General features: G+C 48.2%; 1 protein-coding gene across 1 annotated transcript in view; it reads right to left on the reverse strand.

Moving 5' to 3' along the window:
* LOC119179012 (uncharacterized) overlaps positions 1-18,271 on the reverse strand; it is a 296,890-nt gene that overhangs the window by 87,941 nt on the left and 190,678 nt on the right. The window contains exon 3 of the mRNA XM_037430096.2: positions 4,884-5,157. Coding sequence (XP_037285993.2) covers positions 4,884-5,157 — 274 coding nt within the window. The remainder of the gene's footprint in view (positions 1-4,883; positions 5,158-18,271) is intronic.

Consider the following 18,271-nt stretch of genomic DNA (forward strand, 5'->3'; position numbering starts at 1 on the left):
CAATTAGGCAAACCGGTTTCGTTCTGCCTGTCAACTCTCTTTCCCGTACCAAATTTCTCCTCACGATAACCGTGGAGCTACCGGTGTCTCTTAGAACCGTAATCTTCTTGCCTGCAATCTTTCCAGGAAGTGTTGGCATTCCCTTCGTAACACCGGTTGGCTGTTTTGACATTACAGCACCCACAATCGGAATTTTCTCTCCATTTTTCAATTCTACGAATCCTTCGGTGACGGCATTATTATCAGAATTCGGTGCTGCTTGCACACAGGATACCCGGTGAGTTTGGCTCACTCCGTTCCGACATGCATCTGCTTTATGCCCAGTCTGACCGCACTTAAAACATTTCACTACCGTAGGGCTCGTAAAGATCGTTCGACAGTTTTTCGCGCGATGACCCACTCGGTTACACAGAAAGCATCGCTGAATGCTCTCTGGTGCACGCTTCTTTTCTTCGGGAGCCAATTTCTTCGAATCATCGGGGCACTCCTTCTTTACCTTGGCCAAATTAGTGCCACCTTGCGCTTCCAAGAATTGATCAGCCAATTCAAGCATTCCTTCAAATGACTCCGCCTTCCTCTCTTTCAAATACAGCGACAGGCTTGGGTGGCAACTAGTAAGAAATTGTTCTTTAATTAGCAGCTCTCTAAGCTCATCGTACTCCTGTGCTGTCCCTGAAAGTTCAATCCATCTGTCGAAATAGTGGCAAAGTCGGGCAGCATACTGCGTAGCTGTCTCACCATCAGCTGGCTTTCCTGTCCGAAATCTGTCCCGGAATCCTTCCACAGTGAATCTAAATCGCTTCAACAAGGCCGCTTTCACCTTTGCGTAGTTGGCTGCATCGGTCGGCGTCAGCCTACCGTACACACTGAGCGCTTCACCACTCAAGCAAGTACTCAAAGCAGTTGCCCATTGCTGTTCCGGCCAATTCTGGCTCCTCGCAATCGTCTCAAATCTGTGGAGGTACGCGTCTAGGTCGTCCTTCCTTTCATCAAACGCTACGAGCAGCTTGCTTGGGTTCAAGCGGAAGCCGTGATCATCCCGTTCGCTGCTTTCAACTCTAGCTTGGACGGGAGTTTCGCTTCGCTGTTGCAAACGGAGCCGCTCGAGTTCCATCTCGTGCTGCCGCTGCCGTTCCCTTTCAGCCATCTCCGCTTCTCTTTCTTCTCTCGCCCTTTCGGCTGCCAACTTTTCTCTCTCCAGCTCCAACTTCAATTGCTGCTCTCGTTCTTCCTTTACCCTTTCAGCGGCCAGCCTTTCTCTCTCCAACTCAGCTGCTTTTTCTTCCTTGGCCCTCTCAGCTGCCAACCTCTCTCTCTCCATCGCCTCTTTCTCCTTCTGGCTTACCCATTTCCGTAGTTCGGCGCCGGAAAGACCCATCTTCTCACCAAGCGCAACTAACTTTTCGAGATCCATTGTGTCTCGCAACTCGCAAATAAAACCTTGCCGCGTGCAACAAGTATCTGCCTAAATCAGTCTATCGGAACACTCCCCTGCACTCGTTAACGAGGACACTGAACAACACACAAAATCGTTCCGATAGCACTATCAACAACTCGAGGCTCTTTCTCACTACTTTGGACACACTGTGCACCAAAAGGTCCTGTATCGCGGACGCCAGATTAATTGTCACACCTGTCCCGTTATTAGGGAGGCGATCGCCGGGCTAATTCCAAGAGCCGAAGTGTCGGCCCCCCGAACCACACCACGAAAGCGTGGACAATTTAGAAGTGGTCCTTATTGGTGCGCCAGCGGACGCCGGCCGTGGCCCAAAGAACAAGACAGAGCCGAGAGTTGATAAACAAACAAAACTATATTCTCATTAACGGCAGATCAAAAACAATACACACGTATGCACACTCCACAATAGTTACATACAATACGTCACCAAACAGACAATGTACTACACAGTACAATCAACCACACTTGAAACAACGGACACAGACAACAATACGCACTACAATGCAGTCACATGCATTGAACAACCACTTAAAGACTAAAAAGACACTTAAAGACTAAAAAGATATAAAACCTATTCAGTCCAAAGTCCTTGGAACAGAAGTCTGAATGATACTCTTCCGAGAATCACTCACTCAAAGTCCAGCGTTGTTGTCGTTCCGCAGCTCTCGAAGTCTCTCTTCCAGGAAACCTCGCCGGAGTTTCTCTTCCAGGAAAACTCCCGTCTGCAATAGGCCACTCTTCAACTTCAACTTCTTCGCCGGAAATCCGTCGGCTTCACACACGCAGCTGTTGCCCGCGTCTTCGCTCGATAGCGGAAAACCCACGCTCTTGCCTGTAGCTCGAGCCGTCCCTACGGACCACAAACTTCGCCGACTACACGGCGGACTCTCTACGCACTCTGGCGCTCACTTCCGTCTCCTCCTGTTCTGTCACTACGGGCAGAACCTTCGCCGACTACACGGCGGAATTCCTCCGCGCTCCGGCGCTAACTTTCCGTCTCCTCCTGATTTCTCGTCTCGGCTGCTCGGTTAAATACCTTGCGCGCGACTTTCCAGATCTTTCTCGTCCTTTCGTCGGCGCGATACGCAGCGAAGGCTGGGGAGAGGGGAGACGGTTTGTCTGCCCTCCGCGTCGGATGACTCAGCTCGGTCTGACTCCGCCCCGTTCGTTCGAGAAAAATCGCGGTCTTGCTGGGCCGCAGATGTGGGGTGAGGAGGATCGTCTGCGAAGTCGTGCTTCTGCGGGGAGAGCGCGCGCCCGGGAGCCCTGGATGTTTGCTTTCTTTTTTTTTTCTTTTTACCTCGCGGCGTTTCTGCCGCCCGTTGTCGCAAGGATTTGGCGGCGCGCTCTTGTTTAGCGCTCGTTCTGTGACAGCGCCCCAATCGTTGCGGACCCCCGAAGAAATAGCGTCCAGGCCACTGCGCATGCGCGAGGCCCATACAGGGTCTGCGCTTTGCCGATAGTTATAACGCGAGAACACAGCGACGACTAAGAGACAAGAAGGACACGGTCGCAGAGTCCGAGGATGGGGCACCACTCAGTGAGAGCTCTTGTCGGCGTCAGGAGATGGCGTAGGGCAAGCCAGTCGGCCAAAGCTGCGCTGTCATCGGAGATCACGGGGGCACAACCGGTCGGCACAAAATCCAGCGAGTGAGTGACGACTCTCGGCCAAGACTTGAGTGACTTAAAATATGGGAAGTGTCCAATGCGCCGAAGACCCTATTCGAAAACTCTTCGCTCCTGCTCCGCATGCACACGCAACGAGCTTTGGGGCCCCTATTTAAAAACTCCCTATAGTAACGTGTAATGTTGTTCGTTCAGTGCAGAAAGTGTGACGGCGTGCGAGCTAAACGAATCACATACCCACGAAGAAGAAGAAAAAAATTTTGTTTTGCTAAATACATGTTCGCTTGAGCAACGTTTGAAGTTTCTTATTACAATTGCTCCCTCTTTAGAAGGACAGAAGGTAAAAAAGCTAACGACATTTTAGCTCGAACTTCGTGCATTACGACAATTAAACAAATGGAAGAGACACCTCCTCGCCACCACCACAGCGGAAACGCCATCCGCAGGTTCATCGGGAGGGCTTGCCTTTTTTTGAAAGGCTGCAACATAAGTCGGCTGTAGCGAAGTACATGCGCTCGCACTCACTAGGTCCTGCATTGGGCGCACACCGTCCGTATAGGCACACATACACGAGACATAGTACGGGCACATTCACAGTATCCAAACAAAATGCCACCTGCTCTTGCAAGGCATCACCGCAACGTGATTCGACAACGCGCTTTCTGCTCCTAGCGCCGTTCTTCTTCGCCAGAAAACTAAACGCATAACAGCTAGACAAGCACAGTATTATGCTTACATGTAGTTTCGCACGGTATGATACCTCAGCCATGAAATGTAATTTGCTGGCACACGCACTGCAGCTTGCCGTATAATCAGGTCAGGATTAGTGCACACGAGGCTGAAGACATTTAGCTAAAGTAGTATTTCACTGGCATGCACAGTCGTCAGCAAGTCGTCAACAAGCAAGTCCCTCTAACAATTTTCACTTCATAGTTTTACATATTTTTCTAGCTGTTGGCGTACACTGACGGCATAAGAGAGAAGTACCGCGAGAACGGCAGCAATAGGGCCGCGCGCGTTGCAAAGTTATTAAGCCTAGTGATACCAAATGAAATGGATGCTTACCCTCTACTCGATTTTCGCGGGCTCACCGTGTTTCCCTCGCCCTCTGACGTCGGAAGGCTGCCCAATGAAATGAACTAAAAGCCCTACCGCGCAGGAAGCTCGCATGACATATTGCCTGTTACGTCCAGCGTATTAAGGACGCCGTTGCGATGGCAACAAACCATGTCGCATTTGAAGAGGGAACGACACGTGCGAAACGAGCCAGCTCGCGAACGCTTTTATAATGGTTTGTAGCTTTACTGATCCTTCTTTTTGCAATGGCGTATACATATCAACGCTCTTACATTTTTTTTTAGTTTCTTCAAATAACGGCAACCAGAGCGTCGCCGGCGCGTTTCTTCCAGCACAAGGCGTTCGGAGCATTCTTTGGCCAGCTTTGCAGTTTTCAAGCTGTAAAAGACGGAGAGCTTTATTCTCTGTCGCTACGAGTAAAAAATCATGCTAACGAAAAATCGAACAGTAATGCCAATTTTGATGCAATGCCGCGATCACATTTAACGTTACATTTATACACTCATATGGCGGCCACCTTCCGGCATCATTTCCACTCGCAGTAGTTCTGGCGAGCGCCAGTACGAGTTATGCAGTCGGCACCGATGTTTTCGAGCGTTAGAGGGCCGCTTTAGGGCGAGCGCTCCGCAGCGCGTCCTGAAACAGTTTGATTGAGCGCATTCCGTTGCCTGCAGTCATGCATATTATGTCCCAGCGGTATTCCGATGCACACGACTCTCACCTGGCGTGCATGCCGGACCGGTAGGTAGGCGGCGGCGACACCGGCGACAGCATGGGGGGCGCCGGTTGCGTCGTGACCGCCGAAGGGGGCGGCACCGCGGGCGGCACCACGGGCACCGCGTGGTGGTGGTGGTGGTGGTGGGCAGCCAGGGCCACCGGTGTGGGCAGGGTGGGGCCTTGGCGGTCCAAGAGCAGAAGCCGCAGCCGGTACTCCTGCATCGAGGCCTGGTACGACGGTGGAGGTGGCCGGTACTGGAACTCCGGGTACAGCATCGCTACGAACCGCAAGGGAGATTCAGGTCCACGAATCTACACAGACTCGAAAGAGGCGAGCGGTTTATACGGGTGCGCCCTTAGATGTTACAACGCATCAAAATTCCCTTACTTCTCATCCGTATTATATATATATATATATATATATATATATATATATATATATATATATATATATATATATATATATATATATATATATATATATATATATATATATATAGCTTCCATGAAAAGTTGTCAACCAAAATACCTACATCGCCATCAACCTTGAATGCTTCCTCGAACAACAAATAACTCTGGACAACAAAAAGCTACCGTTACAATTCAGCAGGTTATATTCATTAGGTATTAGCACAGCAGATATCAATCTCAATTACGCAAATATCTAATACACACTCCTGGCATTCGAAACCTCCTTTTTAACTTCCTGGTGAAAACTAAGCAAAAAAAAAGAATGAACAAAAACAAGAGGGAAAAAATACAACCACCAGTGCATGCGTGTGTTTGGTGTACTTGTGGTTTATATATTCAGGCTTCTGATTTATACTTTCATACAAGTTTATTGCATTGTTCTTTTTGTCAACGCCGTTATCTCCATTGCAGCGTGTTTGAAACTATATATGTAATTCCAAATTTTGTTAATTAATGTTGTGTGTTTTAGTCAGCTGTTGTCTTACCATGCACTAACGTTGTTAAAATAAGGTACCTCGTGTCGACACAGCAGTGTATTCGGTTTTCTTGCCTTGTAAGACCATGCGCGCAAAAAGATGTATATGTTTGGCGTTTTGTGATTAAATTTGTGAGTTGAAAGTCAGCGCTCGTCTTGAGTCTTTCCTTTACTCAGTCCTAGTTTTTCGCGCTGTTTGCCTCGACCAGCTATGCATCGTCATCAACTTGGCCAGTTTTCAATACTACTCACTGTTATGTTCTTTTCCGCCCCTGCCTTGTGTATAAAGGGGTTTGGGAACATAGTCAAGCGGATAGTCACTTATTTTTATCCCCCCCATCAAATTTGTATTGATGGACACAATAATAATAATAATAATAATAATAATAATAATAATAATAATAATAATAATAGTGATAATAATAATACGCATGCTCGCGGCCGTTTTGCTAGCTCCACATATTCTAAATTTGGTATCACGTGACGTGAATAGATGACGAAGGTAAATGACACATTCAAACATAATAATCATAACACGAAAGTCATGTACGGCATCAATTAGCTCCACCTCGTAACATTGCACTGATTTTAAAGTGACATATCAACATTTCTCATTCGTGCTTCGCATATCATCGACTCCCACTGTACGTGGCATATAGTTTCATACAGTAAGACCTAGAGGGGAATCTGGCGCTAGGGTCTACGCGGGCTTCTTCATCGGCGCTTGTACCCCCATGAGAATAATGGGAAGTACAGGCTTCGGACGAATCACGTTCTTGAGGTTCGTGACGCTTGTTTGCTGAGTGTAAAACAAAGTGAATTCGTGACGCTTGTTTGCTGAGTGTAAAACAAAGTGAAGTGAAGTTATGTCTAATTGAAAATTTCTTCATTTTTGTACGAAAATTTTATTGCAAAAGGTTTTTGTGACTAGGCGTTAAAAGGGAAACCTAAACAAACTTAACCACTCTGGTATGCATTGCTCTGCCGTTGCGTTGCAAATTTGGCATCAAGATGTAATGAATTGTTGTTCACAGAATTTCAAAACAAAAAATTTTTCCTTTGCCCTCAAAATAACACAATAATCATTTATGTAAATAACATCACTGTATTAAGTGAGAAACACCTAACGTTTTGTCTGCGTCGATACCAGGTGCGTGTGTTCCAGTGGTCTGCCCCCAATGCAGCGCTCTCGTTTGTTGTGAAGTCGAGCGAGAAGAGCGTGGTGGTGCATCTACTTCGTGTCGCCGTAGTTTTGCAGTTGATTTCAACGAGTTTTGGCAAGACGCACTAACAATAAACGTGATAATAGCCTGCACTGGCAGGGGACGCTACATCTAAGCGCAGCGGTGAGTGGACCACGCTTCGCTTAAACTATCAAACACGACTTATACAGCTCCAGCGTAGCATTAAATGGAGAGGCCTAGTAGTTTTCAGCTTCTTTGAGCAACAAAGCCGTAGCTTCAGTCCTTTTCAACCACCCCAGGACCCACTCTACGCGAAGAGCGAAACTGAAACTGTAGAAAAAAATCCGTAGACAGTTCGCTGGCTAACGTGATCCGATCCGAAGCCTGTACTTCCTATAATTCCTATGAGGGTACACGTGTACCCTCATACTGTAATATCTAGAGAGGAACCTGGCGCTGCGATCACGCGATGGCAGCGCCAGATTTCTTTTTAAGTATTACAGTATGAAACTATGGTACGTGCACGCAAAAAGTATGATCACAGCTGCCACCACGTAATATTTGAATAACCGCCTAGAACGGCCATAAGACGCCAGCTTCCGGGACACCGAACGGACCTTCTGGTGGCTTCACAAGCGCCCACATGGGAGAGCAGAGATGCGTCGTCCAGGTTTTTTAATGGAGGTCAGTGTGACCTGATCGACCAGGCCTACTGCGGATTGTATTCGCTTCAAGCATCATCGAATGATATACCTTTGCCGTATTCATACTTAGCACGCTAACCGAAGGAGACAACCGGGCGCGATCGAACTTGTGATTTGAGCTGAGCGTGTCGCAAAGGAGAGCGGAGGCAAGCGCTAAACGCAAGCGTTCTCGTGCTTATCCAGACTCAATATTCACAAATTGAAAAATATAAAAGACAAACAAGCAAATCATGACTTCTTAACAGCTCAATCAAATTTCTTGATTTGCATAAACTGATGAAGAACAATAAATGCGAACATCCACGTCAGCTTCACTTCGTCCAAACAGACCTGCCTGGCAACCGCTGCGAGCACGCATGTTCACAGAAATCGGAACTATAGCGCTGAGTTTCTGCGGCCATGCTTAGCCTGCGTTATGGGGACGAGACACCAGATTGATTGATTGATATGCGGTGTTTAACGTCCCAAAACCACCATATGATTATGAGACGCCGTAGTGGAGGGCTCCGGAAGTTTCGACGGCCTGGGGTTCTTTAACGTGCACCCAAATCTGAGCACACGGGCCTACAACATTTCCGCCTCTATCGGAAATGCAGCCGCCACAGCCGGGATACGAACCGGCGACCTGCGGGTCAGCAGCCGAGTACCATAGCCACTAGATCACTGCGGCGGGGCAACGAGACACCAGAGTAAAAGCAGACAAGGCGAATGCGTTCGTACTGTCTGCTTCAACTCTGCAGCGTCCGTAATCTGCGCGGGTCATCTGGGGCGTTGTTCTACTCGGCGTTCGTCCTGTCTGCTTATATATTCCGGTATGTCATCACAAGCACAGTTTATGTATGTCTTACCGACCAATTTCCAGCACACGCTTCTATAGAGTATATACGGTCACCACGGAAAAAGATTAACACGATCGAAAGACCGTTGGCCGGAACAGTCCCTTGCGCTATTGTATTTTTTTTTTGCTGCGGCGTACATACCCGACAGTGTCACGCCGATAATCAAGCAGTTGAATTGTGCAGAGCTAAACAGCATGCCGCATATACACCATTACCGTGTCCGCACATGACCACCTTTCTCGAACAAGCATTGTAGTGAAAAATTCTATTCTAAATTTTCGAATTCTACTTTTTAATATCAATGCCATTTTTACGAACAAACATACTGCCCAGAATCTGTGAAATATGTTCACATTTAAACGCCTATTTGGAATGATTTGCATTTTCTTTCTGAGGCTTTTCTCCATGTATACCGAAGACGCAAAGCGTTACAAGCGACGCTCTCCATGCAAGGCGTCCATATATGTTCGTGTCACAGCCCCGAAAAATCGTTGCGATGTCCCTTTTCTCGTGCATTGCTGATAATCCGTGAACTGAATGAAACTGACAGCAAGGAACAAATCGATTCATGTTAGGTTGTTTATCAGCTTTATCGCGCACCCCCGTATCAACGCTGCCAGTGCATGTTCGTTGTCGACACCAAACAGACGCACAAATATCCTTCGCTCGGCATATGCACGCAGTTCGTGATTAACTTCTAAGTGACGACAGACTCGCCCTATCTTATTTTACAGCGATAAGGAAACGACTGCGCTCAAAGTACTGGGCGCCCGGGTGAAGCCAGTTTCTGAAAGAAGAAAACGCCCGAGATTATACGCGGCAAAGTGCTGCCTGGAAGAGAAGTTGTTGCCCACTTTTTGACTGCGACTTTAACGACGAGATCATATCGTTTTGATGTTATTTCGCAACCATTGGCGCTGACACGCAGTGATTCAGCAGCTGCCCATCGAATGATTCACGGCGACATCGATCCGACAGTTTCCGGCGACGATGTGGGCTGATGACTCGCGAGCGAGCGTGGCCGCTATCTCCAACATGTATTCCCAAACGAGAGAGAGAGATAAGCTTATATCGTCTCAGCAAGTGTAGACGGCTCATTGAAATGGCTGCTCGCGCATCGACTTTTGACAAAAAAGCGCGGCCGATAAGGAAGCACGGCTCTCGGGAGCGTTCCAGAAAGAGCTTTCAGCATTTATTCAGTATACTGAAATATATATCCCAAGAGCTGATTCTGGGCAAAAAAAAAAAAAAAAAACGGAGTCAGAACAGAAAGTGCCCTACTTAAGGTTTCTTCCTGCAAGTCGATGGGGCACCGCTGTATGAGTTTGGATGAAGAAACAAATCGAGAATTTATGGGACTTGCACACCGTCTCTCAGCTAACATTCTAGTGAAACAAAAAAAAATGTCAGAACATAGCATAGAAGCAAAATTGTCAAAAAGAAATTCAACTGACTGTGGGATGTCGAGCCCGTATCTGGTGCAACTATCGGCGCCGTGGCAAAGCATGCAATCGGCCAAAACGTTTGATCCCCCATTGTCTCTATGTGGGAACGCTTCAATGACGTTAGTGGGCAGCATGACGCACTGGGTGCGTCAGAAGAACAGACGGCCACCCATGTGAGAAAGCGCGACGAGTAAGAAAACGTTCCCACCGAATATCTGTAGGCTTCTCTAGACGCTGCCTTACTTCTTCGGCTACATCAACCGGGAATACAGCCCCGCCGCGGTGGTCTAGTGGCTAAGGTACTCGGCTGCTGACCCGCAGGGCGCGGATTCGAATCCCGGCTGCGGCGGCTGCATTTCCGATGGAGGCGGAAACGTTGTAGGCCCGTGTGCTCAGATTTGGGTGCACGTTAAAGAACCCCAGGTGGTCGAAATTTCCGGAGCCCTCCACTACGGCGTCTCTCATAATCATCAGTGGTTTTGGGACGTTAAACCCCACATATCAATCAATCAACCGGGAATAAATATGTACACACGTGACCCGAGAACTGCCTTAGTCTGGGAAGTAAGCTTTATGGATGGAAGAGCAAGACGCTTAATTGCGTGGGGGCTGAAGCTCATCACGCGAAGCATTCGTAAGTGCTTCCTCACAGGCAAAGGCCAGAAGTGGTTTTCCGAAGTGTGTGGTCACTGATGGATGGAGCTACGAAAAAGGATTCGGCTGATCGCCCTGTCTAGAAATCGCTATAACAAGAAAGTGAAACGTGTCCTTGCAGAGGTGGCTGAGCGTTTATTGTGCATTGTATCAGCAACAGCAACAAATTGCAAAGTCACGTTAAGAACGGCAAGCAGCTCGAAGCTTGTAGCGCACACCTCAAGCGAATAGTACGCACGAAATCAGCACAGACAGGACGAGCGCGGACTAACAAGTGTCACAGCTCGACACTTGATTGATTGATATGTGGGGTGTAACTTCCCAAAACCACCATATGATTATGAGACACGCCGTAGTGGAGGGCTCCGGAAATTTCGACCACTCGGGGTTCTTTGACGTGCGATCGAATCTGAGGACACGGGCCTATAGCATTTTCGCCCCCATCGAAAATGCTCCCCTAAAAGAGTTGAGTAGCGCATCGTATGCCGTTCTTTCTTGTAGCCGTCTTTTCAACAATGGCTTTTTCTCTCTTCTGGAACAGCAGCATTTTCTTCTATTTCATAATTTCTGGTATAAGTATACAGTTCGCGGCATTTCCAGTTACACATGTCGACGCGACACACAGCTCAAACCTATCTTGAAATCTGCATATTGATGACATGCTTGTTCAATCACCTTCCGAAAGACTTTTCCCCTCAGACTCAAACTTAACCACTAATGTAAAACTGCTATGCTACACTGCTCTTTTGTGACAAAGGCTCTATAGCACGCGTGTATAAATGATACCCTCACACATGACGCTCTTGAACATATTCAAAGAAAGACTAAGATTTACGTTTGACAAGTTTCCCGCGTTGTGCACCCTCTAGTTAAATGCGAGCCACAGGCATTCCCCTACTACAGGCTCTAAGGCCAAAATCCAGACTAGAATTTTACAGCGAAAGCTGTTATGAGATCGCAACAAGGGTCGCGTGCGCCATAGTTGTCCTCCGCCGCATGTGTCCGTAACCACTATCGCAAAAAGAAAAAGCAAACGAACTTAAGTACATTAAGAACATTAAAGACGAAATGGGATTCGATCCCACGTGTCCGGCGTGCCAACCCAGCATTCTACCATTCATCCACACCGGTGCTTAAAACTCCGTCGAAAACTGGTCTTAGACAGGCTTCATGTAGGGAAAAGAACTGCGTTAACATGAGTAATAAAGCACTTCAGAACAGCAAAGGAGCAACCAATGGATATCGAGCGGATCGTCGAATGCTCCTACCCATCACAAAAGCCTCAGGGAAAATTCGTCGTCGTCAGCATCACTGAAAAAAAAGAATGAACATAATAACGCCCATATATGGTTACGCGGAAGAATATTAGGCCAGTACCATTTTTTTTCAAGTTATTCTGAAGAGTTAATTTTAGGTATATTGTGCGGTACCACATTGCACTATTCAATCGTTTTCGGGAAAAGAAAGCGTCAAAACGGCACGCCTTTGTTTTGAGAGGCAAAATTAATAGAAAAGCGTGTCTCGTTTGTATGCAACATATTATAAAAAACAGTCATAAAAATCGGCGTGAGGTGCTTCAGTGACAGCTTCGAATTACAGCTTCTGCTTTCGCCGAGCCTGGTTTACACCCCCCCCCCCTTTTTTTTTATTGCATTACGACATAGTGCGGTGAAGCTGAGGACAGAAGGCGGGGTTTTTCGCAAGGAAATCACAGTGGAGCAAAAGTCGAGAGAAGCGCAAGCATTCCAACAGGTGCACGACCAGTGCAAATGAACGTAGTGCACAAATACACAACGCTAACAGCGGTAGCAAGGTTTCAGAGTGAAATGACCGACAAAAATTTGAGCGAATTCGACTCGTTGAGCGGGAGAATTTTTTTTTTTTTTGATCCGCGGCCGAGAATATGCATTTCACTGGTAGATTCGGAGCAAGTTAGCGTTTTGCACTCGCAGATTCGGAACAACCCACTCCGCGACGGAGGGTTCTTCGTCGGAACTCCGAGAATGCGTTGACGTCATTTTCAGTAGAGCCGGACAGCTAAATTGTCTTCAGCGTTTTTTTTCTTTTTTTGAGGCGGTGTCTAGTCACCCTGTCCACTTGTCTACATTGCTAAAATGGCGTCGTTTGACTTTGCTGGACGGGTTGTTGCTTGTTTGTGTCTCGCTTTGAGCGACAGCGAGGGGACTAGTTCATCAGCAGTGAGGACGACGAGCCATACATGCCATACGAAATGACGTATAAGGAAATGTGACGTATTCGTAAACAACTTACAGAGTGACCTCACGGGGGGCATCCACGAGATGCACTCGCAGATCTGGCTTGGCGCAATCCGAGTGCTCGCTTCGGGATTTGAGCTCCGGATCTACCAGTGGAATTCGGCATAACAAACATGCGCGCACAGGCAAAACGAATCTACCTGCCATCACCGTGGAACTTGAAGAAATGAATGCCACCGCCAATATGACAGTTCCTGAGGCACCATACAGCAGTACGGCGACTATACCAACAGCAACTGCACTGACTTACAGAAGCGAATAAAAAAAAATGCTAGAAGGAAAACGAAATGCCGAGGACGGCGCCAACAATCGGATGAAAACTACATGCGCATATGCGCGTCAGCTGCCCCTGAAGAACAGCGGCATCCCATGCTTTCCGCTTCGTCACCATCACAGATAAGAAAACGCATGGTAGAACTCGCATGGCTCCGCGATCACTAAACAAAGTTAGTGCTCAGAAGTACTACGCACGTACAGTCGAGTGCATAATTTTAGAGACCACGGGAGCGCATGCCGAGACGCGTCGCTGCGCCTTCTGGCGGCTGCACGGCTCTGTCCGGGAGGCGTATTTGGAATTGCTGGCTCCGCATCGCACGAAAGAGAGAAAAGAAAGAGTGCGAGGGGGTCACCAGCGCCAGCGGCAGGATTGCTAGCGCGCTATTGGTTTGCCTCTGGAGGTGACGTGAAGGTGACGCTTGTGCTGTACAGAGAAGTGTTTACGGCTGTTCCATCGTGCGGAAGCACCCTCGCCTCCTTCGGTGGATGGATCGCTACCGTGCGGCGAGGGCGCGAGAGAGTGGATTTCGATAGGATGGCGATACGATGATGGTTTCAATGAGCGATGAGGTTGCGACTGCCAACGCAGTGCCTCCGCGACGCCTTCAGCACAAGACAGGAGCAAGGCAACTAATACGATGTGATGGTTTCACTGAGCGATGAGGTTGCGACTGCCAGCGAAGTGCCTCCGCGACGCCTTCAGCACAGACGGCAGCAAGGCAACTAATACGATGTGGATCATCGATAGAGAAACCAGAAACTCAAAGAGGTAAGTTTGCAAAGTTTGCCTGTCTGCTTTACAAGTGGCTAATAGGCTGGTTTGAAACGTAGCAGTGTTCTGACTTGTCTCTGTGTCTATGCACCAATATGACATATATGGATGCTTTTACGCACATAAGACAACAACCTGAAGCTGGCTACACGCCGTGTTTGGAACGAGCATCTTGAACACATATGCAAGGCTTGCAGGCATAAAGCTCTCATATTACAAAGGTAAACATAAAAGGAACGAGACACTTGTACGGCGTGCGGGGCTTTCTAGTGTTTACCATAGTCCTCGTGATAATTCATACATTAACTTTGAATTCCTTGCAGTATGAAACATGGCAGCAACTTATAAAAGTGCTGGAAACGAACTCGTCAGATCAATGCTTCACCGCTCAGCACATAACCATCCTATCAAACAGCAACAGTGGCGGCCTTGAAGAATACAGGTATGTTTCTCCAGAACAATCAGCCGCAATCATTCGGCTGATGAAAAAAAAGCAACTTTCGCGAAGTAGTGCACACTACTATGGTAGATTTCAATGGAAAACACAGCGTCTTGCCTTTCGATACAATGAGCGAGCATGTAGCATATCTGTCCTGTAAGTAAATAAGCCCATATGCGCTTCAAACCAGCCTATTAGCCACTTGTACAAGAAACAGACAACATGAAAACTTTGCAAACTTACCTCTTTGGATTTCTGATTTCCTTATTGACGATCCACGTCGTATTAGTTGCCTTGCTGTAGCTGGTGAGCCACTCGTGCGCATCGCCGTCTGCGCAAAGGTCGACGCGGAGGCACTTCACGTCAGATGGGCCTGCCTAACTGGCGTCTATTTCGCACGTAAATTTGCGCGTGGCTGCCATGTCATTCGGTAACGCGTCGTTGACCGAAACGCGCTTCACGTTTGATGTGCTGGCGTCTAATTCAGACGTGAGCGTCTGGGTGGCTGTCATAATGGAATCGCGTTTCTGCGAAGGTAGTAGCTACTGGCCTGGTGTGGGACAGAAGCGCGATGCACGTTACCGAACGTGAGAGAGTAATTTCGAACTTTAGTACGCATGAATCAAAGTTCCCGTATCAAGTTCGCGTATGGCGAAGGCGTTGATTGAAGAAAAAAAAAAATCAGCCTCTCCATTGCAACTCTGCGGGTAGCACTGTTCAGCTCAGCTCCTACACGGAGAGGGAAAGAGGGACACAGAAAGGCAGAAGGGAAAGGTAGAGAAAGTGTTGCAATAGGTTGTGGGTGCTTCCGTACGATGGAACAGCCAGAAAAACTCCGCACATTCCATCGCGGGCGCGTGCGTGCGTCACCACACGTCACCTACAAGCATGCACGTGACCTACAGAGAGGAACCAATAGTGCGTGAGCAATCCTGCCACTGGCGCTAGCGTCCTCCTCGCACTCTTTCTTTTCCCACTTTCTTGCGATGCGCGGCCAGCAATTCCAAATTCGCGTCCGGGAGCGCGTACTGCCAATACCTCCTAGGAGGTGTTGGTACTGCGCACGCTTGTCCCATATCACCCGGCAACCTGCCCTTTCGCTCGTTTCAACGGCGCGCATCTCGAACCGACGCGGACGGCGCAAGGTGCCACTTCTGCAGTCGCTGTGCAAGCACCGGTACTTCCGAGCGATAATAAAGCGGCGAAAATGCCTCTAATGTAATAGCATGGCTCAAGCGCGCCATGCAATACGCTTTCTTCCTTAATGCAGCGCGGAAATCATGCCGTTTCTCAGCTTTTCTAAGACGAAGTTGCGTGATATGCTCATCTAGCAATGATGAATTTTGTGCTCTGTCTCGGAGACGTTATGCCAGCTCCATTTTTTGGTGCGAATATCGCGCATGCAGTGGTAAGCAGTAAACCACTGGACATCGCGCATCCAGAATGAATAGCCAGGGAACGCGATAAATAAACAGTTTATTCTTATAAGCCAGAAAAAAAAAAGAAAACGATAGCTATAACTGCTATCCATGAAAGATCACTACTTTCAGTATTTAATCAAACGCCCATCGGCGCCAATCACTTGCGCCACACGAGATGGCATCGAATTGTAAAGCCGAAACCCGCAAATGATGTGCTGTCGTCACATTAGCGCTCGGCTTTTTTCATTGTCTTCACAGCGACTACAGAAGTGACACCTTGCACCGTCCGCATCGTTTTGAGATGCGCGCCGTTGAAACGAATGTAAGGGCAGGCTGCCGGGTGATATGGGACGAGCGTGCGCAGTACGCGCTCCTGGACAGAGCCGTGCAGCCGCCAGAAGGCACAGCGACGCGCCTCGGCATGCGCTCCCGTGGTCTCTAAAATTATGCACTCGAATGTACAATGCGGAATTGAAACGTTACCCTTCAATTATATAGCAAATAGCCTTTTCAAAATAGTGGCTCTCTTCGCTCTAAAATTTGAGCTTATTATGGTGCCTCTAGCGGATTTTTTTGGCGTCCCCGAGGGTAGATTTGAACGGATCCACTATGGTTCTTCTTTAGCAGTCGCTTTTTTTGGCCCCCACTCGACCATGGGTGGAATTTCAGACATTCCAAGGCCAGCTTTCCCTCCGTACGAGTGACGTCACGCTAACCTCGCAGTGCGCACTGACACCACTCTCTCCCTCGCCTGCCGCGCACTCGCTCCGCTACTTCGACGACGCGCGCTCGCTACACCAACGACTCGTCAGTTCACGCGCAATAAAACTGACGCCCGTCTAACGTACGCGTTAAAACGTGTCTCTACGTGTCACCTCTCTCTCGCTTCACTCTCTCCACCATTCGCAACGTTCGAGCGCACATGGAGTGATAACACTCTTTCGGCTTGCTTATGTGCGATGGAGAGGGAGGTCGCAGGAAGACGACGCTCTTTCGCCGCTGAAACTTCCGCCTATGCCATTACGCATAACCAGGCCGTCGGCGGCGTTGCGAGCGCGTTCGCGAATGGCGACGTCGTTTTCTCGAGTTAAACGTTAGGCCGAGTTTCGCTTCGAAACGCTCTTCCAGCACCCACGTCATGCCCGTTTCAACCGGGTCAAATCCGTGCTTCGCATCCTAAGCGCATGTCTGTGCTCACAACTTCGTTTTAGGGGCGAAGCTCCTTATGGCGTGGCTTGTGCGTCCCTCGTAGTACGTAACTACCAGTGGCACATACCCGAAATAGGTATAACATTTGACCTCCAAGGTGGTGCCGGTGAGAGATTTCTTCTGTGCGTTGTTTAACAATAAAAAATATGCTCAATGTACATGCCAATCGCTGCTAATGGAGAATGAGAGACAGGAGCATTCGGCTTTTAGTCAACGCGCACGCTGCGATCCCCATTAGCAGCCACTGGTATGCACATTGAGCACTATCGGAAAAGAAATGGTTGCTACATTATACTCGCTGGGTGTAACCTCCTTAGTTTTAGAAAGGTTTAGCGAGCGTTGAGCCGCAGGGCCATGAATACAATGAACTAGTATATACCATGAATGAATTCGAGGTGGTTAAAGGGGGGAAGCAGATACGAAGCGCAAGCCGTAAGAAATTAAAAGCTGAATCCTCCTGTCTCTCATTTCACATTAGCAGCCACTGGTATGTACATTGAGCACTATCTGACAGGAAAAGGTTGCTACGTTATACTCGCTGGGCGTAACCTCCTTGGTTTTAGAAAGGTTTAGCGAGCATTGGGCCGCAGTGCCATGAATACAGTGAACTACTATATACCATGAACTGAAGGTGGTTGAAGGTGGGAAGTAGACCCGAATCGCAAGCCGTAAGAAAGTGTGCGTGTGCCACCTCTCGTTTAGTCCTTGGAATGTCCACTAAATTGCGGTGCTTCTATATGGGGAATATATGCTAAAAAGATCCGAGATGGTGGGACTTGGAGTGTTGAATAGATGGATGAATGGACACACAGACAGATGCATGGATGGACGCATGAACGGACGCAGGGACGGGCGCACGAACAGACGCATGGACGGTCACACAGACGGACGCATTGACGGACAAATGCTTCGCCCCACTCTCCACCATTCACTCTGTGGATATGCTGCCATTTTTTTTTAATGCGAAGCATTTCTTAGCGCGATCCATCCATCCATCCATCCATCCATCCATCCATCCATCCATCCATCCACCCATCCGTCCGTCTATCTATCTATCTATCTATCTATCTATCTATCTATCTATCTATCTATCTATCTATCTATCTATCTATCTATCTATCTATCTATCTGTCTGTCTGTCTGTCTGTCTGTCTGTCTGTCTGTCTGTCTGTCTGTCTGTCTGTCTGTCTGTCTGTCTGTCTGTCTATCTATCTATCTATCTATCTA

Source organism: Rhipicephalus microplus, chromosome 7, assembly GCF_043290135.1.
Source record: "Rhipicephalus microplus isolate Deutch F79 chromosome 7, USDA_Rmic, whole genome shotgun sequence".
NCBI lineage: Eukaryota > Metazoa > Arthropoda > Arachnida > Ixodida > Ixodidae > Rhipicephalus > Rhipicephalus microplus.